Genomic DNA, 24,123 nt, shown 5'->3' with positions numbered 1-24,123 from the left:
AAATTCTGTGGGGGATACCTAGTTTGGCACGATAGTAACTTCCGGTCACTGCAACAAGCCCAGGTACAGTTTACCGACGGATGGGTGCAGGACCTTGAAATGCACCGTGTAGAACGAAAGACCATCGTACGTATCATAAGTTTACCAGTCTCACAAATCGTCGTCATAAATACACATTCGTTAACCGTTTATTAATAGGACCTTTAAGCTCAACGGTAATTAATTAGCAGTGGAAATAATTTCTGGTACCCATCACAGAAATGTAGCAGTGACAATAATACTGTATGCTGTAATCGTACTGGGCAATTAGTGATACAAAACAACTGTTTTATCCTGTGAATAAAAGTATATGTTTTTGTCAATGTACCATAGTAACAGAGGCGAAACACAATATTGTGTCAGGACAATTCACTATTTATGCACAATAAACAAAGGAGCATAGCGCGACAATTTCTGTTCAGCGCCAGACTTGCTTGTAACCTATATCACCAATTATGTTATGAAAATGATGTGTTAACTACTAAAAAACACTGACCTTCGTGTAAATGCTTGGAGCAGACTAACCTGTGAGCTGGTAGTGTTCTGGGGACGTTATATTGGTCTTTGAATGGCTGCAATCCAGTCGCCTCTTTGTTACGTCGGAAACATGGCTCGAACAATTTCTCTTCAACGACGTAATCCGATAACAACCGATCTCTTTACCCGTCGGCTTTCCGTGGCTGTCATGCGACCGACTATTGCAGTTAATAATACAACAGCTTCTTGACATTTTTGTGTTTTTTTTTATCGCTGTGATTTCAATTGAAAGCCTGCGTGCGCTAGTACCGCTTGCCACGAGTTCCCAGAATCCTTTGCGGTTTTACCCCTGAATGACATCACATTTTCAATCTCTATATAATATGCATGTTAAATTTTATATTTGGGGTGAAATATCAAGTCTTTTCAAGTAAACCGGTTCAAGTCCAATTCAAGTCCCAAGTCATTGGTGTAAAAGTCCAAGTCAAGTCACAAGTCTTAGAACATTTTTTCAAGTCAAGTCTGAAGTCATAAAATTAATGACTCGAGTCTGACTCGAGTCCAAGTCATGTGACTCGAGTCCACACCTCTGGTCTAAGCAAATATAAACAGACATCAACTGTCTCTCAACATTAACCGTAACATGACAGAACGACTATATTATCATTGTGTCGCTTACATATCGTTAAATTCTGTGTGTACTGCAATTGTTATCAAACCAGTCAAATCTTTCTGCACCAGCAGGGTTTATAGCTACAGCCACCAAAGTGCTGTTTGCATCATCTGTAGCAGACGGCACAGGAGATAAATGAAGGTCAGAGGTTAGCATCTTACCATGAAACTCATAGACGAAAACTAATATAGATTGTAAACCTTTTAAAGAATAAAGCAAAGCTAAGTAAAGCCACCATATTGTATCTTTGAATGGATGCACCAAAACCAGCAACTACAGACATGCTGTTTAGTTCAGTTTCTGAGGAATAGATGTGAGTGTTTATTTGGCACTTTTTAGTGTGTGTTATTGCAGCTGAATGCTTTTTGTCTGTCTTTTTGTTTTTAGCTAACTGAAAGCCGTTTAATTGATTTTAAAGTTTTCCATAAAAGCAAGACTGCTAATCATCTCTGCCTCTGTCACCAGAACTGTTGGTCTATATCAGCTCATGGTGACTTCTATGACATCAGAATGACATCAAAATTCATTATTTGAAGGCCCTAACTGCTGTATCTGCAAAAAAAAAAACCCCAAAAAACATCTGAAATAAATAATCAGGGCAGCATCAAAGTCAGTCGGACTTTTCATGTGTAAAAATGGTAAATGGTAATGGTAAATGGCCTGTATTTGTATAGCGCTTTTACTAGAATGCCAAAAATGCATCTAAATGTTGCTGAAATTGTTGGTTTTTTTCCCCATTTTACTTATCTTAGAAATCTTCTTCTTTTCTGCAACACTTAGATGAGGTGCCAACTCCCCCAGGGTTGAAACAAGGGTCTCGCAGCCAGCTGGTGGCCCTTATATCAATCATTACATGTTACTGGCATTTATCACTTCCAACGTGGTCGTTCTGACTAAATTGCTTCTCTGAGCTGCTCCCGCTGTCACTCTCTCAGGTGACTGATTACCAGCTGACACAACAAACAACACAAGACACAAATCGGTTGATTGTACTTAAAGGTATGCGCTGGCATTTTTGCTAAATATGCCAATTTACAGTCAGAGCAAGATATTATAAACTGGCTCTGCATGTGTGGGTTTGTTTGAGAGAGTTCACAGCACCATAGTTTGAGCACTTGCTGAAACAGTTTTATACCAGAGTGAAACATCAGTCTGATTTCATCCACTGACAGTTAACCCCGGGCACTATCGGCTCTGTGTTAGCTGCAGCTTACATTGCATCAGATTATATTTTCATTCGGCTGAGCCTTTTTTGAATTTCCCCTGTAGTCTCAGTGGTCTAGGAGTCTGGCGAGCTCAGCAGGGGCACAGGGCTGCCAAGCCATCTCTGACTTATTGTTTGAAACTGTGTATCAGCATGTAAGTGGGCATCTTTCAGAAGGCAGACAAGCACCAAATTGTTATTGTGTTCCTTTGATATGTGTTATATTTGTTCTCCTGCACTAAGATTAATGCAAATCAGTCATGTCTATAAGTGATAGTCTTTGTTAACTAGCGATTTTTTATGTTTAGATGGGCATAAGTAATTTTGATCTGCTCCATTAGAGTGAATCTTAGCTACATATCTGCACAAAACTACAGTGCACTGATGGACTCAATCTGGTCACCTGGCACATTTGCACTGTTTCTCCCCTCCTTTATAGTGGACACAAGCAGCTATGAAATCGTATACATGGTATTATCTCATAGTGCTGCATTATATAAACCTGACCTCTTAATGCCATATGAAGGATTTTAATGTCGCTGCTTCCCTGAAATTTCACAGCTGCATCCTCAGCTGATTTACATTTTAATAAACAGAAAATAATCTCGCCATTTGGTGTGCCTTGTCAAACTTTGCAGATTAAAGCGGCTGTAATAACAAGGTGGTTACAAATCACTGAACAGTGAGCAACAGGTAGAAAGGCTATCTCGGGGATTTTCTGACATGCTGTCCTGCTCTGTTCTGTGACTGAGAAGAAGAAACAAAGGAGCACAGAAAAGTCCAAAAATCAGTTCTAGAGGTCTACCTGACCACAGGGCAAGACACAGTCAGGACATGACAACAAGATCTGGTGAGGTAGTAACTAACACAATGGAAGGACCGAAGGACAAGAGGGGAACACAAAAGGAACTAAACAATTAGTGATAATTTCGCAGATAAGTTACATTATTATTATGAATTATATTATTATGGCAATGATACAACATGCATGATTATGAAAATGTTTGCTCTAGGTACTTTACATTTTGACTATAAAACATGCATAAGTAATTTTTTTTCAACTATGCAAAACTATTATGCAACAAAATTGTGTTTTTTTTACAGAATAAATCAGCAATAGGATATAAAGCTGCAATTAAGCCTGAAAATCTCTCTCAATGTCTTCTACATTATTATTATTATTATTATTAGAGAACCTTCACAGACATATTATTATTATTTAAGATTTTCCAATAATATAATTTTTTTATTATGTATTTTGATTTCCTAGAAACATCCCCACTTAAGTGTCCCGTGGCTGGATAGATTCATTTAGTTTTAAGCATTTGGAAGGACAAAGTTCTCTGTTGTCGTAAGAATATTTTCACTATTGTTAGGCCCTTCTGCTCAGTGACACCTACTTTCAACCACTGACTCACTGAAGCTTATTGAGACAACGACCTCAGAGGTCAACAGTAGGAGATCCAGAAACAGAGTGCCCGAAATGGAGAAAGCGACGAGGCAATAGTGGCACATCTCTTTTCTAATCCTCCCACTGAGCTACAACAACTTTCCCACCAAGTCATCTTAGATTGGAGATTATGAAATACAGAGTGGTCTAATCCTTTCTTCCCCATCATGTTCCTTCTCACAGCTCGCTCTCAGCAGTCCAGTCACATCACCCTGTCTGTGGAGGAATCTGAGAACGTCCTTTACACAAACTCTCTATCACAATATATTGTTGTAATGGTTTTGAGACAAAAAAAACTGCTAGAAGTTAATTACATTTTATATATTCAATAATCTGCTGTTGGGTGGGGTGCCTTACAAATAAGATACTTACACGATACTTTAAAATGTAACAACAAGGGGGCCTTAACAAAGTATGGCATATGTGATGAGATACCAGTGAGAAATGTGTCTTACAATTGCTACAAACTGGAGGTGCACTGGTTGACCATCAAGGGATCTGAATCAGCGGATGATCAGCGTTTTTCACTGTGAGTTTGTCAAGTAAACCGCAGGTGGACCAGCAAGACTAATCAAACACTTAAAACCCGTCGTTGAGCTGAACATGGACATTTTAAAGAAGCTAACACAGGAAAAGTGGACGAAGCTAAAGCTATCAAGAGTTTTTGTCCCTGATACAAGTGAGCAGTCGAAGTGGTTACTAGGAAAATTTTGGAGATGAGTAAAAGAGAGAAGCGATCATTGTTCTGTTATCTGATGAACTTATAACTTTGTTTTGTTATATAAACCTGTTGCACCTGCTTTTGTTTGGTAAGGTACAATATGTCAAGTAAAGCTGGGTGGACAGCAGCTCATTTTACGTTTATTACCTGTATTTCTTTACAGTGGCAAAGAGCTTTCACTATCTTGTATGCATTAAAAAAAGAGATTGTTGTCCTTGCATCTCTGAAAGAAACCAACTGCACCTTCTGTGTATTTTGAATATGGGGGTAACACTCTGGTGTTCGTACATCACTGTGGCATTTCTCTGTCAGCCTACAGGTCACAGTGAGTGTCGTTTGTACGTCACCTGGACAACTTGCATATTAGTGCAAGTGTGATAAAAATTAAACTCTATTCTTTTTTGTTCGACTTTGTCCAGAACAAAGTCTAATGGCTGAGATGCTACTTGCAACTGTAAGATTATTATCCTCATTAACACTTTCCTGTTCTTCTTTAATCTGATTGAATTATTCATCTTTATTATTCGTTCTTGTCACTTATCAACTCCATTTGTTATAAAAAAAAATTATGCAGAAGTGCACTCTGACTCACACATTAGATCTCCTCATTTATCAACACCTGTTTTATGCCTGTGAACAGACATAAAGAAACGGGAGGGAAACAAATAAGACATCCTCCATGTAATATGATAAAATCATCCTCATTGACCTTCATACAACCTGAAGTGTTGTGGATGAATCATTTGATGTTCCCTTGCCGAGAAGAATAAACTAGCTGAGTGTTCAGATGAGTCATCCTTTTCTGGTTCAGCTTTTGATTTTCTTTCTCTGAAACTAGTAAGCTGAGGGCACAGTTAAGCAAAACTTTTCTTTAGAGCCTGTTCCACTGAGGTCATATGTGTGTTTTCCCACCTACCTTTACATCATTTTTTTCACCCTTTGTTTCTCAGCGTTCTCATTGTCACGCTTTCAGCTTCTGTGTGTTGATCTGCGAAGAGGAGTGATATGTAACAAATGAGGCACCCAGCTTAGGTGGAAACCTCAGACAGAGCGAGAATCAGAGGGTACATTTTGACAGTACTTTATATAAACATGCATCTTTCTACCTTTCTAATAGACAAAAAATTAATGTAAAACGAACACGTAAAACAATAGCAAAGTTAATTTTATTTCTGCTACAGTTGTCATTACTGCCTGCCCTGACGAAGTGACCTAAGTGTAGAAAGACCTGAACTGGGATAAAGAAATAGAAACCAGTTCTTATAAGAATGAAAACTGTAACTGTTTATTTAAATGTCTCAACTGGGTTAAGACTGTTCAGCAACATGGCTCAGCCCAATAATACCACACTGGTGGGACACAGTCACTTACCACAAAGGATAAAATGACCAGACTTAATGGCCAGAATTAATGAAGCAGTTCTAGCTTCCTAAAACCAAACCAAACTGTTTTCTTGAGAACTATCGGAAAATTTTACTCAAACTTAAAAGTTCCGTCTTTTGCAAAATGCACTTTTTTTTTACAGTTTCTCTCAAGAAATACGAGGGGCGATTAATACCACCATCACATCTAAGTGTAAAAAAACAACCAGTTAATAGACAGCTATAGGAGGTAGTTGACTAATGGCACAGTGACAGAAAGTAAAACTGGGACACCAACCTCCTTGTGACTGGAAAAATAATCAGTGGTTACCACTTTTGATGACAAGGCAATTGCGCAGGTCGTCTGGTGGGATGTAACCTGTTTAAAAATAATGGGAGCCTGACTGCAATCACTTTCAGACAGACTGCCAAAGAAATGCAGACAGATTCCCAACAAGATCACTCTGCGTCAGTATAGAGCGATTAATGCAACTCGTCTGCGTGGCATCTCCAACCCTTCTGCTTTCCAGCTGATTTGCTATATCCTTATATAAAAGCCAAACTGCAGAGCACCTATAACTTTTTGCAGTTAAATTGCTGTCTTGCAGGGACAATGTTACTATTTGGTTCTGAAATTCTGTCTCAAATTTGAGTCTCTTTGTTTACAGATGGCAAAAGATTTGCAGCAGAGAGCGACAGATTTGCAGTTTTTGCTGATTTATCACAGATAATGGCCATATTATCACAAACAGATTGTATGTAATTGCCAGCTTGACCCCATTTAACTGCAAACTGATAGCAGACTGACTCCGTCCTACTCCAGTTCGATTGCTGTCTTGATGCAACGAAGTCACAGATCTGGGCCCCATCTTCAAAGCAATTGTTTACAAGGCAACAAGATAACAAGCTCCCTGCACATGGTTGTGATATTACACTTAAATTGTTTGCAAAGATGGCAAGTCAGGTTAACAGTGCTGTTGTTTGAATTTGTTCCCTGTTGTACAGAGCATTGATGCTGTTTCCCTCTTTTCCCTCTTTGTGCTACGTTAAGTTAAAATATCACCAAGAAAGCAAATAATTGCATTTCCCCAAATGGCAAACTTGCTTTAATAAACACAGTAATCGTGATCCAACAAGTATATGGCTGGCTAGATAGATTTATACAACATATATAATACAACACTTTAGCATGTAGTGTCTGTATTCCTGTGCACGTTCTCACCATATTCGAATCTCTGGTGGCTTACATAAGTGTCAACAACCACATGAACATGGTGGTCTCATTAGCTGCAGAGTTATACTTGTATGTGTTGGAGGAGGAGATGTGTAAATGGATTTCAAATGCAACGAGATTGGTTTGTTCAACACAAAAAAGTTTTACATCTGGAAATTCTCAAGCTGGTGTGAGTGTTCTGTTTATACCTCCCTTATTTCTGTCAAAGTGTTAAGATCTGTTGACAAGTTGATAGAAGTTTGTGTATTTACATATATGTATCTTGGGACTCTTGCTTCTGAATTTAAAGCCAAGCAAACAATTGAGCTTAATGTAAACACATGAGGGATTTTATGAGTTCAAGTACTCACTGCATATACAAGCTTACAATAGGCTCAGATGATTATTTTGGTGTCTATGCTGCTTAACAAGCTTTGTGTGATTCATCCATCCATTTATCCATCCATCGTTTTGCCTCATCCATTTGCTGGAACCTATCCCAACGATCATGTGGTGAGAGGTGGTGTAAACCCTGGATAGGTCTCCAATCTGCAGAGCCGACACTTTCGCTTTCACCGAGGCGTCACATTCACGCCTACAGGAATTTTAGAATTGCCAGTTAACCTAACATGCATGTCTTTGAACTGTGGGAGGAAGCCAGTGTACCATGAGGGATCCCACACAGCCATGGGGAGAGCATTCAATCGCTGCACAGAAAGGCTCCAGCCAGCCAGTGCACTCAAACCTTTTAGATGTGAGGCAAAGTTATCAGTTTTGCCAATATTTTATCAAACAAAGTGTAAATGCACAGTTATTACATGCAGTGAAGCATGACAACCTGTACCAGGCAAAATATAAGTCAAGAGGTGAAATGAAACCAATGCTGTCTGCCCCACAGACTACACTGGAGCCATACTTGCCTTGTATTGGAAATTAAGCATTCATTTTTATGCCTGGCTGCTTTTGAGAAGCCAAATTCATGTACCTTATCATTTCACATGTTTAAATCACACTCTGAAGATCCTCCTGATAGTCCCTGTAATATCTTATTTCACTGACTTCCATTGGAGTAAATTGGCAGCAGTCTTTAATAAAGAAATAATAAAATAAATAAAGCGGAATGTTATATTATATGTGTGTGTGCCAGACAATGTACTACAAATTAAAAGCACTGAGGCAAGACGGCGAATGATCTTGTCTCACTTAGTACATATGAAATGGCATTCCGTGCCCACCCAAGAGAAGACAGGAGAAGAAGGGAAAAGTTCATTGATGTTTAAAATAAAATTACAGTGGAAGGTTAACCTTTAACTATTATCAATTTTTAATAGAAATAATTTAATTTAATTCTATGTGCAACACAGTGACAGAGGCTCTTGGTGAGGAAACAGAGTTAAATGACACAAATAACTTCATGGAATTAGCTTTAAGTCCTTGGTTATAGCATGCGAGGTGAAAACGATGGAGGAATGTGTGTGTGTCTCATGTAATTGTGAGGCTGCAGTACAGCTGATTGGTGCAGTTCTCTCACATGCAGAAGTTAATTTCTGCTTTTCTCTTTGGCCTTCAGCAGCTGCTGGATAATCCCCTTGAGCCTGTGTCCTATTAAGCTTTTAAAAGCCGGTATAAACTGTTCATTTTTTAATAACCATGTCACATCAAGGGTACAAATCTGCACCACCCACTGCCTTTCATCTGCACACTGTGGTCAAATTTCATCACAGCTCTGCTTGCTGCTCTGTAAATATAAGCATCTTCCTCTCCAACAACATCATCTTTCTGATCAGATTATTTCTTATCAGTTAATCATATGTGTGTCAAGTGTAGGCAGAAGGATTATAGAAAACATTCTGACTCCATTTGCCCTCAATGATTATAGATTGGTTGCATTAACATCTGAATGGAGGACAGAATGGAAGCGTGTCTGCAGTGATCAGGGCCCCTCAGGAGGCTGTGTAATTATTTTTTTCTCTTTACCCTGTACAGTGGCGACATCCAGCATAACTTTGATTTAAATTCTCAGGTGATGCTACAGTTTTTTGTTTTTTTCAGTGGTGAGAAGAAGATAAAGTACAGGGAACCAGTGGGCCAGTAGAGGTGCAGAGCACCAGATACCTGGCTGTTCACCACAAGTGTAACACTGAGCCTCTCTACAGGAAAAGACAGAGCATACTTTACTTCCCGATGAAGCTTAGATCATTTAATGTATACAGTAAAATGTTCACACCTGTTGTTAGACTGCTGGTGCAAGTTTCTTTGTAGCTATGGAAGCTTAACACGCTGATTTTGAAGGCTGGCTCGCTGCTAGGGACTAACCTGAAGCCCCAGTTAGTTACTGAGCAAAAGATGTTGAACAAATCACTTGACATCCTGGACAACACCTCTTACCTCTTTCACAACCTTCTAGTCAACCAGAATGTCATTAGCGGGATTCTTCAACCCTGTAATAAGGACAGAGGAAATCTTTCATACCTCTCCAGTTAACGTAATAACGACTCTCTGTGACCCTCTGTGCTCTGAAAGGATACTTTCCCTCAGTGTGGCAAAGCACAAGCTCATTCTACTTGTTAATTTGCATTCATAAACTATAGACATTTGCCAGCTGCACCCATTTCTTTTGCATAATTTAAAGTTTTAGAATAGTCAACATCTGAGATCTCAGAGTGCACGACTCCTAAATCACTGTTTAATATCAAGGTTATTGTGAACATTCCCAAACTTCCATAAAGAGTTGTCTTGACTGTCATCTCTGCATGAGACTGAAATATCGCGATAGAATATGGGTAAAACGTGCATGCGCAGTGCCTTTGTTTTCATACGCACATGGCGGAAAAAGCATGGCGGCGATGGAGAATTAGAAGGACTGTCGCTACCCGATCCGCACCGGAAACCCGATCGGTACCCCGCATGCGCAAATCTTACGTCACTTCCTCTCTTTGCCAACATTGCGACATTTAATATATTTGAATGACACGGTTAGCGCCCAGTTAGCTCTTAGCATTTCTCAACAGCTCTGCCTCCTTTTCGACTACCGGGACATTTAAACAATGGATAATCCGTATCCGCAACAAATTTTTGCTTTTCTCCTCAACAGAGAGCGTCTCCCGATTGAACAACAGCGCCATAAAATAAGAAGAATGGTGCCTAATGACAGAGTTAATAATACAGACTTTGTAATATGTCACGTGAAGATTCAGCAGCCAGATGAAGTGTTTACTGGCAATTGACAGTGATAGCGGACATCATCATAACTATTCCAACAACCCTCTCCACACAGACAAGCATAAACACACTCGACTATCACTAAATCAAATTCAACACACGTTTGTAATGACGCTAATTCAGTTTACAATAGGGTTCATTCGCTCAGTCACCAGGTGGCGGTATCCTCTTACACTGGGGAGTAAACTGCCATTACAGGGAGTGCAGAATTATTAGGCAAGTTGTATTTTTGAGGAATAATTTTATTATTGAACAACAACCATGTTCTCAATGAACCCAAAAAACTCATTAATATCAAAGCTGAATGTTTTTGGAAGTAGTTTTTAGTTTGTTTTTAGTTTTAGCTATTTTAGGGGGATATCTGTGTGTGCAGGTGACTATTACTGTGCATAATTATTAGGCAACTTAACAAAAAACAAATATATACCCATTTCAATTATTTATTTTTACCAGTGAAACCAATATAACATCTCCACATTCACAAATATACATTTCTGACATTCAAAAACAAAACAAAAACAAATCAGTGACCAATATAGCCACCTTTCTTTGAAAGGACACTCAAAAGCCTGCCATCCATGGATTCTGTCAGTGTTTTGATCTGTTCACCATCAACATTGCGTGCAGCAGCAACCACAGCCTCCCAGACACTGTTCAGAGAAGTGTACTGTTTTCCCTCCTTGTAAATCTCACATTTGATGATGGACCACAGGTTCTCAATGGGGTTCAGGTCAGGTGAACAAGGTGGCCATGTCATTAGTTTTTCGTCTTTTATACCCTTTCTTGCCAGCCACGCTGTGGAGTACTTGGACACGTGTGATGGAGCATTGTCCTGCATGAAAATCATGTTTTTCTTGAAGGATGCAGACTTCTTCCTGTACCACTGCTTGAAGAAGGTGTCTTCCAGAAACTGGCAGTAGGACTGGGAGTTGAGCTTGATTCCATCCTCAACCCGAAAAGGCCCCACAAGCTCATCTTTGATGATACCAGCCCAAACCAGTACTCCACCTCCACCTTGCTGGCGTCTGAATCGGACTGGAGCTCTCTGCCCTTTACCAATCCAGCCACGGGCCCATCCATCTGGCCCATCAAGACTCACTCTCATTTCATCAGTCCATAAAACCTTAGAAAAATCAGTCTTGAGATATTTCTTGGCCCAGTCTTGACGTTTCAGCTTGTGTGTCTTGTTCAGTGGTGGTCGTCTTTCAGCCTTTCTTACCTTGGCCATGTCTCTGAGTATTGCACACCTTGTGCTTTTGGGCACTCCAGTGATGTTGCAGCTCTGAAATATGGCCAAACTGGTGGCAAGTGGCATCTTGGCAGCTGCACGCTTGACTTTTCTCAGTTCATGGGCAGTTATTTTGCACCTTGGTTTTTCCACACGCTTCTTGCGACCCTGTTGACTATTTTGAATGAAACGCTTGATTGTTCGATGATCACGCTTCAGAAGCTTTGCAATTTTGAGACTGCTGCATCCCTCTGCAAGATATCTCACTATTTTTGACTTTTCTGAGCCCGTCAAGTCCTTCTTTTGACCCATTTTGCCAAAGGAAAGGAAGTTGCCTAATAATTATGCACACCTGATATAGGGTGTTGATGTCATTAGACCACACCCCTTCTCATTACAGAGATGCACATCACCTAATATGCTTAATTGGTAGTAGGCTTTCGAGCCTATACAGCTTGGAGTAAGACAACATGCATGAAGAGGATGATGTGGACAAAATACTCATTTGCCTAATAATTCTGCACTCCCTGTAAACGAACAGAAGAAGAAGAAAACCCCTGCACATGCGCGGTACGGATCGGTAGACCCGATTTGTACGGTCCGACTTTGCACATGCGCAGTAAGGATCGGGAGTCCCGATCTGTCACTATCTTTTTATTTTTTTGTTTTTGTCTACATTATATTAAATATTTCATTATCGGAAACATTTTAAGAGATACTTGTTATTCTTAACATCTTAACAGATACTCTGACCTGTAACTATCGTAAAATGCTTCGACCGGAAGTAGACACCTTTCGCGCATGCGGGGTACCGATCGGGTTTCCGGTACGGATCAGGTAGTGACAAGGACGAAAGCGGATCGTCGAATGAAACAGATGAACCAGAATTGGTTTGTACAAAATGGCGCGACTAAAGTGGTGTGGAACTGGTTTGGCTTTCGCCCGTCAGATACACACCAAGGCACAACAAGAGCGTGCAAGCGGGCCGTCGTTATTACCGAACTGATTTTACGTGATACACGGTGCTCAAAAATCTGTCAAATAAGTTTTAGTACAACTTTGGTAAGCTACCAAGCCACAACACTTGATGAATTGTCGGAGCATTACGGCGACCGTAATACGTACTGTGCTTCAATATAATATTACCATATTGTGTGTGTATAACCTCTGTTTAAGTTTTGTGGATATTTTACATGGTTATGCTGAGGATATGTCGGCCAATTTCAACTGGAAATGCCTTTTGGTTGAACTGTCAGCCAGGAATTTGCATTTGCACTGTTAAATTTTTATATAGCTTTAATGCACATAAAAAACAGCTGCTTGTTTAACTGAAAATACATTGATGGGGTTTTTTTGCACTAATAAACTTGTGGAGTTGTAAAGTATTTTGTCTCGCATTAATTATATCGGCAGTTATATCGTTATCGCAAATTTTCAAATATATATCGTGATAAATATTTTTGGCCATATTGCCCTGCCCTAGTGTCAAGCTTTAACTTGTAACCATTTTCAAGCTCAAACAAAAATCTTCAGACAGAGCGAGACCAAAAGGATTACTCAGTTGTCAGACTGACTGACTGAGGTCGCTTCTGAAAACAACTGATTCTTCTGAATCACGACAACGTGAACTGCAATCTGCAAATTTGTCCTGTGCTGTGTATCACTGAAATACAACGTGCAATGAAACATTAAAGAACTGAAGCTAATTTCTACCAGACTGAATGATTGTAAACGGACTGGCGGTTTTGACCTAACCGCTGTCCACGCGCCTCCGGGTACCTAACAGCCTGCTCCTGCTCTACCTGAGCACCCGATACAATATGCTTTTTTTATGCTTATGGGATTTCTAGCCAACATTCACACTCCAGTGGATGAACTGAAGAGCAATACTTGGTGTTAGTACCTTGCTCAATGACAATTGGCATGCAGACTGGAACAACCAAGGATGGAACCATCAACCTTCCGCTTAGCAGAGGACCTGCTCTCCTCCTGAGCTACAGCCACTCAATTGTCCACCAATAAAACTGATGTGCACTGACATTTAGGATTAGTGAGGCTCACACTTTGTGCAAGCAGTTGCAGTACCATTAAAGGCTTTGTGAACCACGAGTAAAATCTGAAAATGAATGATATATTCCAAGGGATATTTGATAAAAGGGGCACTGTGATGAAAATGAAATAATGTGATCATCTCTCAGTGAAGAACGCCTGTTACACTATAGGTCAACCTCCAATGTAGTAGAGGCTTAATCTTTCTATCCATTTGGAAGTTCCTAAGCCAGTCATAACATAAGAGGCCCTGAGCTCTCCTATTTCGGCAATTCCAAGAACATCTCAGGTGTTAAACATGGCTGTTAATGGATTAGGAAGCAGCTAATCCATCAAAAGAAAATTAATTGCAACAACTCTACTACCGAGTCAGAAATTTGTGTCAGTTACCACCATTTGTTAAAAGCTAGGGTTAGCTGCTTTTCTACAGAGCCCACACCATCACTGAGACACCAAGTACTGGTCTATCATCAGAATAAACATTGCAACTGATTGTATCTATCACCCATTAGGGAGTGTTTGCAATTACTGAAGTATTAGCATTACATGTCATTGACCAAATGACAGTGAATGTATGTCTGAAACATTTAGTGAAATTACGTCTGAGTTCTGCTTCTGCGTTCTACACAACTGAGTCCTCATATGGAAAGTGGAGCTTTGTCCTTTGGGTAGGAGGATTTTTCAAAAGAGGTAAAGAACAGTGTCCTACCTTAGGATTACTGAGCAGACAGATAGTAATCCCCTAGTATGTGCACCCTCGGGCATAAGAGGCATACCTTGAAGTATTAAACAACTTTCTGTTGCTCAACAAATCTGAACCATCTGAACAGCTCTGAGTGAGTACTCTGCGCTAAATCACCATTGCAGCTAGTTAGCTTGCTAAAGAGCTGAAGTTAGCATCTTAGTGTAGCATGATAGCATGCTGACATTTTCTAAATTGCACAAAAGGCAAGCACACCTGGACTTAGTTTCCAAATATTTAAATTAACCAAAGTAGCTAAAAATTTCATCAGAATGGTATCAGAAAGAAAATTAAGGGATCATCAAAACAGCCAATAGTGCTCCATAAGAAAAGCAATCAAGATGTTTGAAAAGCTACAGAAACCTGTCCTCTGCTTAACCTTTGTGATATGTTCTATTCTGTGAGCATTTCAACAGCTCTCCTAAAATAATAGTGCTTGCAGAACTTAAAAGAAAAAGCTGCAGCATGTGCAAAAATAAAGAAACTTTGTGACAGAAAAACATGCTATAGATCAGTTTTTTTAGCAGCCATGCATGACACAGTTGGTCGACGACAGGGGAAGGATTTGGAGGGAAATGTGACTAATCTGAGGACAGTAATATCAAAAGTTTAATTTCTGCGGCTTGCAAATGTATTTTAGTTGACTTTTGGATTTGTCACGCACTACAACGGTGGAAGAAGTTAAGCTGTATATATATGAAAATAGTTTTGGAAAAGAAAAGCAAAGACAAAAAGCAGAGTATCAAAATGAAAAGAAAACAAGCAAATTTAATAGCCCAAAAATGCAGTAAAGGATATTCATCCCATGGTCAGGGCATCCATCCCTTGTGCCCTTGCTGTTTCTGACATGTAGCTTGGAAATATTTTAGAGCTGTTCATTTAAGGACATGATAGAGAACAAAGACCAAAGACCGTGACTCAAACGTGACACACTTTTAGTTCTTTAAGGTTTACCAGATGAGGCAAAGAGCAGAATGGCACACAAAGCAGCAGGAAATAGAAAAGTATAAAAAAATTTATGCAAAACACGTCACCCACACATGCTAACACACACAAAGGCCTTAAGTAAAACATTATTAAATAGATTTTTTTTTTCTAAGCCAAGAGCAGAAACAAGCTTTAAATGCAGATTTAAAAATCCTGGTGGATTACAGAATACTGAGGTGGTTGGATTTAACATAAACATAAACATAAACCACAACCATAAGTGGAAATAAACAGAATTGCAGCATGAAGCTTAACGTCACAACACCTGGTAACAAAGTCATCTTAATTAGACATCTGCACAGTCTGGGATAGTTCTCCGTGTTTAACCACAGTGGGTTTTTTTTTACTGGAGTAGTCCACATTAAAGACGTCCAGAAGGAAGAATGGACTTGAACATGTTGTGTTTAGGCACAGAAAAAGACATATAAAAATTTAACAATTTACAACCAAAATGTTTTCTAATCCAGTGTGACAGGCAACACGTCTTTAGGACAGTGGCCCACTGTGCAAGGGATTATGTGCATTATGTGCTGGCATTTGACTCTTCACTTTGCTTTAACGATTGGTGTATCATACTGTTGCAGCTTGGGGAATCGGAAGAGTCGACTTGATTGTATTGCTTATTTAACTGTGCAGTTGCATGCTTTCACATCAAGTGGTTCTCCATGACTGAAACGGGCCTTAAAATGCCATCAACAGGCATTATGTGAAAAATATGACTTGTTATGCAGGAGGTGTGGGATTCTGGAGTAGCGAAAAGCGTGTGCAAAAAACCTAAATTTAAGCGTAAATTTAAGTTTGTTCCAAAGGTCACTTATGTCCTTCTTTGTGACTATCAAGAGGAGGTTTTGTAAAAGATCTGACTGTACCTTCAAAGGCTTATAGCCATGATTATACGTTAATGAAATAAAAACTGTTAAAAGTCCCGTGCTTAAGGGCTTTTAGTTTGTTTTTTTCATAGTGTTTTTGATGACTATTACTCATTGTTAAATTAATCACAAATATAGGCAGACACAAAGGAATTAACAGCCAACACTGAATTCCTCTTAGTGTTACCAAGATTTATAGCCTCTTTGTTTTGGTTTTTACAGCCTCCAATTTTAATTCTGTGGTTCATTCTCAGATCTCAGCGCTGGTTACTTCCAGGCACCGGAAGCTCTTTCCAACGAAAAGGCTGTTAAAAACAGCAACAGACAAAAATACTGCACACCACTTACTCAGCACCATTCATAGACAAAGCAGTTTTTGAAGGCAAATATGCAAATGTTTTCCTGCCCATTCATCATACTCCATAAGATGAAGTCTCCACTGCATTGGAAGGTTTTTTTCTAATTATGTCCAACTTTATAAAAATGACTAAATGCAAGTTCCAATAAGGATTTTCTGTCATGGGAAACAGTTGCCCCAAATTGTGATTCATTTCTAAATCTAACCTGCTGTGAATAAAAAATTAATGCTAATATCAGCTGGAATGCATTCATGCATTACATTTCTACTTGCACAAACATGCATCGTACTGACTTATGATATCACTGTACACTCTAACCCTGTCCATCTGTAGAGAGGTCTCGTGGGATTAACAGAGCACTCATGCTGCAGGCATTTTAGTTGATGTGTTCTTCTAACCTTCTGTGGAAAATACAACGTGCACATGTTGAACGGAAGATGTGTTTTTCATCTCATTATTAATATTGTTTCAGAATGCTAATATAACCGCTGGAGTTAGAAATAACAAAAAAGACCCATAATGATATGACTTTTTAGCGTGTCACTTGTGTAATGAAGTGACTTGTCAGTGTTCCTCTGCTATCACTCGAAGAATGTCTCTCCTGGGACTTGTGGGGCAAAAGCAGGCTCAGCCAATCTCCGCTGCTACAAAATGACACATTATTAACTGGCCTTGAAGCTGCATGACCGGCAGCATAACAACTCCAAGGATCAGACACAAATCATCAAAATCTGTGACTCAGTGGAAAACAAACAGGCCAAGGACTCCAACAAAGAGCTCAGTGGACAAAAGGAGATATTAGAGGGGTGTGTGTGTGTGTGTGTGTGTGTGTGTGTGTGTGTGTGTGTGTGTGTGTGTGTGTGTGTGTGTGTGTGTGTGTGCCAGCCACTTCATTATGTAAACGCTGTAAACACACCGGTTGGAACTCCTTTTGCCTCAAGAACTGATTTAATTCTGGAAGCTGGAAACATGCCTCTAAGATTTTGATCCATATTAAAACATAGACTAAAATCTCTTAGCTAACTAGCATCAGTGATGTGCAGATTTCTCAGCTGCACATCCATCATGCAAATCTCCTCCTTCACCACATCCAAAAGGTGCTCTGTTAGATTAAGATTTGGTGACTGTAGGGGCTGTTTGAGTCCAGTGAAGTCACTGTCATGTTTGAGCTTTGTGACATGATGTAATATCCTGTTGAAAAGAGTCATCAGAAGACTGTGGTCATAAAGAAATGGGCACGGTCAGCAACAATACTCAGGTAGGTTGTTGTAACTGTGCTACCAGCATTCTTTCCTGATCCTGTCATTTCAAGTATTGGAGCAGATATCAAGACTCACTTGGCCAGATAATGTTTTTCCGTTCTTCTGTTTTCCAAATTTGTGAAACAATACACAATGTAGCCTAAGTTTTGATCTGTTTCATGCTTAGATGTTGTTAGTGTTATTAAAGTTATTCGTTGCCTTCCTATCAGCTCAAAACAGCTCAAGCCCACTAAAATCACTCTTCACCCTTCTGATGCCCAGTTTAAACTTCAGTAGGTCATCTTGGCTGCGTCTGCATGCCTAAGTGAACCGAGTTGCTGCCATCAGATGTGTTGATTAAATATTTGCATTAACAAGCAGTTGAGCAGGTGTACCGCATTGTCTTCCTTTTTTAGTATCTCTTCTTCTTTTATTCGCATTTAAAGAATTTAGTAATTTCTTTTCAGGAAGTGGTATGTTGGTACAGTTTGCTTGCAAATTTTCAAGCTTGGGAATTTAAAATTGAGTTTTAAAATTATTTTTATAACATTAAGAAAAACCTATGTTGTAAGTCATTAAGCCTGAAGGGAACTTTGCATGATCATTATTATAATTTGATGATTCAATTATAGTACTTCCCAGATTCAATGTGTTCTGAATTAAAGAAAGGATTGAAGGAATTATTTTAAATTATTAAAAAAGTAACCATGTCTGTTCTTATATTATGGGAAGACATGGAAAACTGGTTTGATACAAAGTGAGATTTCAGAGATGGACTTTGTTTGCTTTTGCTCTTTTGATCCATTACTATTCCTGGCTAAAGTCTACTTCATTGGTAAAACTCAGTTTTCCTGAGATCCACTCTAGATAAGAATCACATTTTTATTATTATTATTATTAAATATAAAATGCATGTTCTACAACACTTAGGTTGGTCCACATAAAGCTCACATTCTGCACCGAAGTAAAAACAAAAATTATAGTAATGTGATTCAGTTGATTAAACTAAATAAATCCAGATATAAAACCTAAATAATGAATCTTTTAATTTATTCTTGAATATATTTCTGAGCCTCACAATGTTTGTTTTACAGCCCTGAAAGTGACAACTCAAAGGCAGTGTGGGAAATCCAAATAAAACATTTAAGACCAAAACTTGCATGTACAACTCTGCCTAGTGGTTTGGCAGAACATTGGCTGCACATTAAAACATTGAAAACAAATGAATAAATAAGTCCTTGCCAAACTGGGATTTAATCTGCTGCTGTGAATCTTGGCATCGCATCTGTATTTTTTGGAGATTTGGCTGAGATTTGGATATTTTGCTGTGATTGCACATTTCTTTTCAGTCTTTTAGCTTTCTTTTTCTCTTCACTGTCTCTTCTCTTTGGTTCTGTTTAAAAAAATCACTCCCATCTCTCATGAAGTTGTCAGCCTTTCTCTTTCTCTTTCCTGTGCCCTTCTCTCTTAGCTAATTAGCATCAATGCAGGTGGTCACGTTTGTGCTGCCATTAATAAGGAGAAAACACAAAGCAGGTGGTGTCATCTTAAACTAATCTGACATTTATTGGTCACAGGTGTATAAGTTACAACATACAGTTTGACTAATCAAGGATTTTTACGTGTAGCATATTTTCTGAATTAAGCAAAGCACACCATCAGGGAATGCTCTTGAGAGTAACTAAGCTTTTTTTATAAATGAGGATCTGACGCTTTAACCCGAGGCCTCAGTTCAAAACGTCACCACGTCAAAACCCACAGTGGTGCTATTAACATGACTTAAGATTCGACTTTGACTGTGCCAGTTGGCTTTTCTGTGTTTCAGGAGATGGGAACCCTAAAGAGAGCAGTCCTTTCATCAACAGCAGTGCAGCCACTAACATGGATAAGAGCCAGCAGTATGATGGCAATAACATGGCTCTGTTTGAGGTGGGCACACTCTTCACTGCCCTGTAATATAGGTTGCTGTCCTTAATTGTTATTATTAAGGAAATGTGACTGTATATGCTTTTAAGTTGAACTTTGCCTATATTTGTACTGCACTGCAGGAAGAGATGGATACCAGTCCCATGGTTTCCTCTCTGCTCAGCACTCTGGCTAACTACTCCAACCTGCCAACGGGCAGCAAAGAGCACGAAGAGGCTGAGAATAATGAGGACGGGTCACGTCCATCTAAAAAACCTGTCAAGGTACAGTATGTTATATATGTGACCCATTTAACCTCACTCTGCAGCAACAAAAACAGGTGTAAAAGTGCCAAAATACTATCATATAATATGATTAGAAAATATCATAAAACAGGGAATTCTTTACTATTTATACCTATAATGTCAAACTCCCTACATGTAATTTGAAAATAATTAATATATGTCAAATCAAATGTATCTAATAATTTTATATTAAAAAATCCAAATCCAATAATATAGGACATAATAAAGGATATTTTTATTATGACCACACCTGTTTTTTCAGGTTGTCCAAATTTAAAAATGTAAAAACATAAAAAATTTAAAAATAAAAATGTTTAGAGAATTAAATACAGGCTGGTGAAATCACATGGTAAATGAAATTGGGAGTTCTCATAGTTTAACCATTTTTATTACAATAGTAATGTTTAAATATAAGTGACTATAATTTATTAATTTAAATTATCAGTAAAAGTTCATAATAGAGTCAATATTTTTCTACTTTCTTAAATTTATTCCTAATCTGCTTCAAGTGTTGCGTCACTCAACACCTCATAAAAGAACGGTATTGTTTTGTTGCAGTTTGAACACAGGAAATAAGCTTTAAATTGCATCCAAATCTTTATCATCATTTTATGGAAGATTGGAAAAAAAAAGTATCAAGGACAGTTTTTAACACCAGAGATGAAATTTACTACATTAAATTATAATGTAGTAAATTTATGTTTACCTACAAATGTTTAAAGGTACCCATATGGAAAAGAAATAGTAAAAATCTATATGATTTACTCTGACAATTATGGTGTAAGTAAATTTACGGACTGCATAAATCATTTTAGTTAATGTGTAATTTCATAGCAATTTTGCAAAGACACAAACAGTATTTCCTCATCTTTTAAAAATGCTGCACTTTTTAGAACCATATTACAGAGTCGATTAACCTTGCCTTTTTACATCTTTATCTAATATTCATTATGCTGCAGTTGTTAGTCGATTGTCCTTTTATTGTACTTGCATAAATTTGATAAGGACTGTTCTCCTTACAAGGAAAAATAAATGCCATTAAACTTTGCAGGTCTATGTGACATTACAATGATGTAGCGAAGTCTACGTTCATATTTATTTATTTCACAATCACCGTTTAAACCTAACTTTCAAAAGAAGTATACAGGAAAGGAGTGTCTTCTCTTCCTAAGATCATATGGGCCAAAACGTACACTGTACTTACAATATAAGTCAGGGAAACATTGTTTGTTTTTCTTAAAATCACTTATGCAATACTTAAATTTACTTACATTATAATTATTTGTTTCCTGTTTAAACCTGACTTGTTGCCCTCTATTGTGGTGTAAGTTCAAATATTTGTAGGTAGATATAATTACAGGTGTGGGATGAATTATGGAGTGTTACTTTTTTCAAAAGCTGTTTTTCTTACAATAAATGCAATAACAGAATGACTGAACAACAAAGTAATAACTGACTTATTAGCCAGAAAAAAGGAGTTAGTGCACTTTGTATCATAAAGTTTTTAATTTGTTATTTTGTTTTGTGTATTTTCCAGGCGCCTCAGCTGGGCACTCTAATGGGAGTGTACTTGCCGTGTATCCAGAATATTTTTGGGGTAATCCTCTTCCTGCGGATGACATGGATGGTTGGGATTGGAGGCGTCTTTGGCTCGTTTATAATCGTCTTCATGTGTTGTTCTACAGTGAGTAAAACTGCAGGATTTCCTACTGTGGGGGTGCCCTGAGCCTTGCCGATCTGACTGCTGGCTGTTCAGCGTTCAAGATTAATCAGTCAACTAAAGGCACTTAGCCTCTCAGTCTGGAAAAAGAGTGGTTTTGCAAGCATTTATAACTGATCACCGAGATATCACAACTCTAACATCAATGACAGGAAAATACCGAATACCTCCTTACTGTGCATCCAACTGTTGGGAACTATTCATGTGGATATTTGTCACATGCAACCTACCTAAACATTGTGGCAGACCTATAGATGGTATAGAAAAGATGAATGCAGCCACCGCCAGTTGTTATCATACTGTTTGTTTGGAGCCAAGCTAATTAGTAACAGTAACAAACTACAAATAGCAGAATTCAACTCACCAAAGGTTTAGTGCAGTGTCTGTACCACAGAGAAAGCAATATTAGCCGTAAAATAGTTCCACTCAAAAAGCTCTAGAAGGCACTAACACCACAAAAGTTGATGGCTACAGCTGAAAAATCACACTAGTCAGATATTTTATATAAATAATTCAGTCATTATAAAGAGGGAAACAATGTTTGGAGGCCCAAAACAATGTTTAAATGTTTAAAACAAAGTTTTAAACATTTTTTAATATGTAAGTCTGTGAGAACTGACTGGGACCCAGCCTCAAGTGGCCAATACTGGAACTGCAGATTCTGGTCTTTCAGGCGGAGATTCTGCTACTTGTGCAGACCAAGCAGATGCCATGTCTATGTTCAGGGGGGAGCTAGCAAAATATTAGGCAGGTGGCTTTAATATTGTTTCTGATCAGTGTACAACAGGGTGTGTGAATGTGATTTCCATTGTGCAGCTGCTGAAGGTGACATAGTAAATCCTGATAAACGGCATTCTGCCAGTAAACCCACTAACAGGCTTTCAGCACCATATTTCTCCCTGTATGTGGGCTTAATCAACAAAGGGGCTTAAAATGTATTACATGAAACGTTTTTCAAAAAATTAGAGAAAGAAAAAGGGAAACAAGTCTTTTAAGTAAGGGAAGACACTGACCGTTGGAATCTTACTATAATTAGTTTGTGTCTAAAAATAAGGTTTAACAAACCTAAATTGATGGCTTGTCTGATTTTTGCCAGCACTTTGTTGGAAGTTTCAGGGGCGTTAAAAGGACATGTCTGGATTTCATTTGATTTCACCCACACTGACATCACTAATAGATCATGTCTGGGCTTTATAAGTATAACCTCGGACTACTAGTTGCTGTAGTAGTATGCTGTTAAACTCAAATATTAAAGAGTTAAACTACAGACAAGTACCGTAAAAGTGTATCTAACTACCGTGCTCTGCTGTAACAGACTGTAGCTGAAGTGACAGCATGTGCCTAACCAGTCATTCCTGTGAGGAATGGTTCGACGTGACCAGATGAGTCAGACTTTTGTGCTGCTGGATGTTTTCTCTACCATCCCCTCATTTCATCAGAGCCTCCCTGTCAGTCTTGCTTAATTTGACTTGCCCACCTGCTGCCTTTCAGAGTCCTGTAATCCCCCCCCCCCTGTTGTCTGCTGCTGTTTTCAGACCATGCTCACAGCCATCTCCATGAGTGCCATTGCGACAAATGGAGTCGTACCAGGTGAGTGGATATCAGAGGGCATGCATTAGTATGTTTGTGTGCAACAGAGCGGTGCGCTGAGCCCTGTGTGTGTTTGCGACTCACAGCTGGAGGCTCGTACTACATGATCTCTCGCTCTCTGGGGCCCGAGTTTGGCGGTGCTGTCGGAATCTGCTTCTACTTGGGCACCACTTTTGCGGGTGCTATGTACATTCTCGGCTGTATTGAAATTCTGCTGGTAAGTCGATTGAATTTTTAAATGACAGGTTTATATTGCTTTTCATGTTTTTCTTATATGCCTGCAATATAATAACAGGAAAAGCACATCTGGAGATAATAAAGGCTGAATTCCAGTTATGTTAGTTTTGGGGTCCTGTTACTGGTTCAGTCATGTAGTTAATGTGTTAGTTAAGTAAAAGAGATCCATTATTATTTTTTATAGATGTATTTTGGCCTTTATTATTTTTATGACCGGACATGAGAGCAGACAGGTAAAGCAGGAAAGAGAACAGAGGAAATGACATCCAGGAAATTGTTCAGTGGGAAATCTGGGCCCCTGCAGAAGCGTTTCAGCATATGAGCCGCCCGCTCAACCCACTGAACTCTATCTGTACCCCACATGTTGTTTATTTGGTTGTTTACACCTGTGATCTTCTGGCTAAATTGTCTTCAAACATTGGCTGTAAAACAGGAATCATTAGCGCACAACATGTTCCAATAAATGATAATGAAAGGATATCAGGCAAGAAGGGGACAGGGGGGGGGAAAGCAAGGTTACTCTCTCACTTT

General features: G+C 38.8%; 1 protein-coding gene across 2 annotated transcripts in view; it reads left to right on the top strand.

The window, feature by feature from the left end:
* slc12a5b (solute carrier family 12 member 5b) overlaps window positions 1–24,123 on the top strand; it is a 44,866-nt gene that overhangs the window by 3,893 nt on the left and 16,850 nt on the right. For both annotated transcript variants that reach the window (XM_040008254.1, XM_040008253.1), the window contains exons 2-6: window positions 19,661–19,764; window positions 19,884–20,024; window positions 21,583–21,729; window positions 23,301–23,355; window positions 23,442–23,572. In XM_040008254.1, coding sequence (XP_039864188.1) covers window positions 19,661–19,764; window positions 19,884–20,024; window positions 21,583–21,729; window positions 23,301–23,355; window positions 23,442–23,572 — 578 coding nt within the window. The remainder of the gene's footprint in view (window positions 1–19,660; window positions 19,765–19,883; window positions 20,025–21,582; window positions 21,730–23,300; window positions 23,356–23,441; window positions 23,573–24,123) is intronic.

Source organism: Simochromis diagramma, unplaced genomic scaffold (assembly GCF_900408965.1).
Source record: "Simochromis diagramma unplaced genomic scaffold, fSimDia1.1 OVJJ01000545.1, whole genome shotgun sequence".
In the NCBI taxonomy this organism is placed as follows: Eukaryota; Metazoa; Chordata; class Actinopteri; order Cichliformes; family Cichlidae; genus Simochromis; species Simochromis diagramma.
Note: the sequence above shows the minus strand (reverse complement) of the source record. Positions and strands in the feature narration are given on the sequence as shown.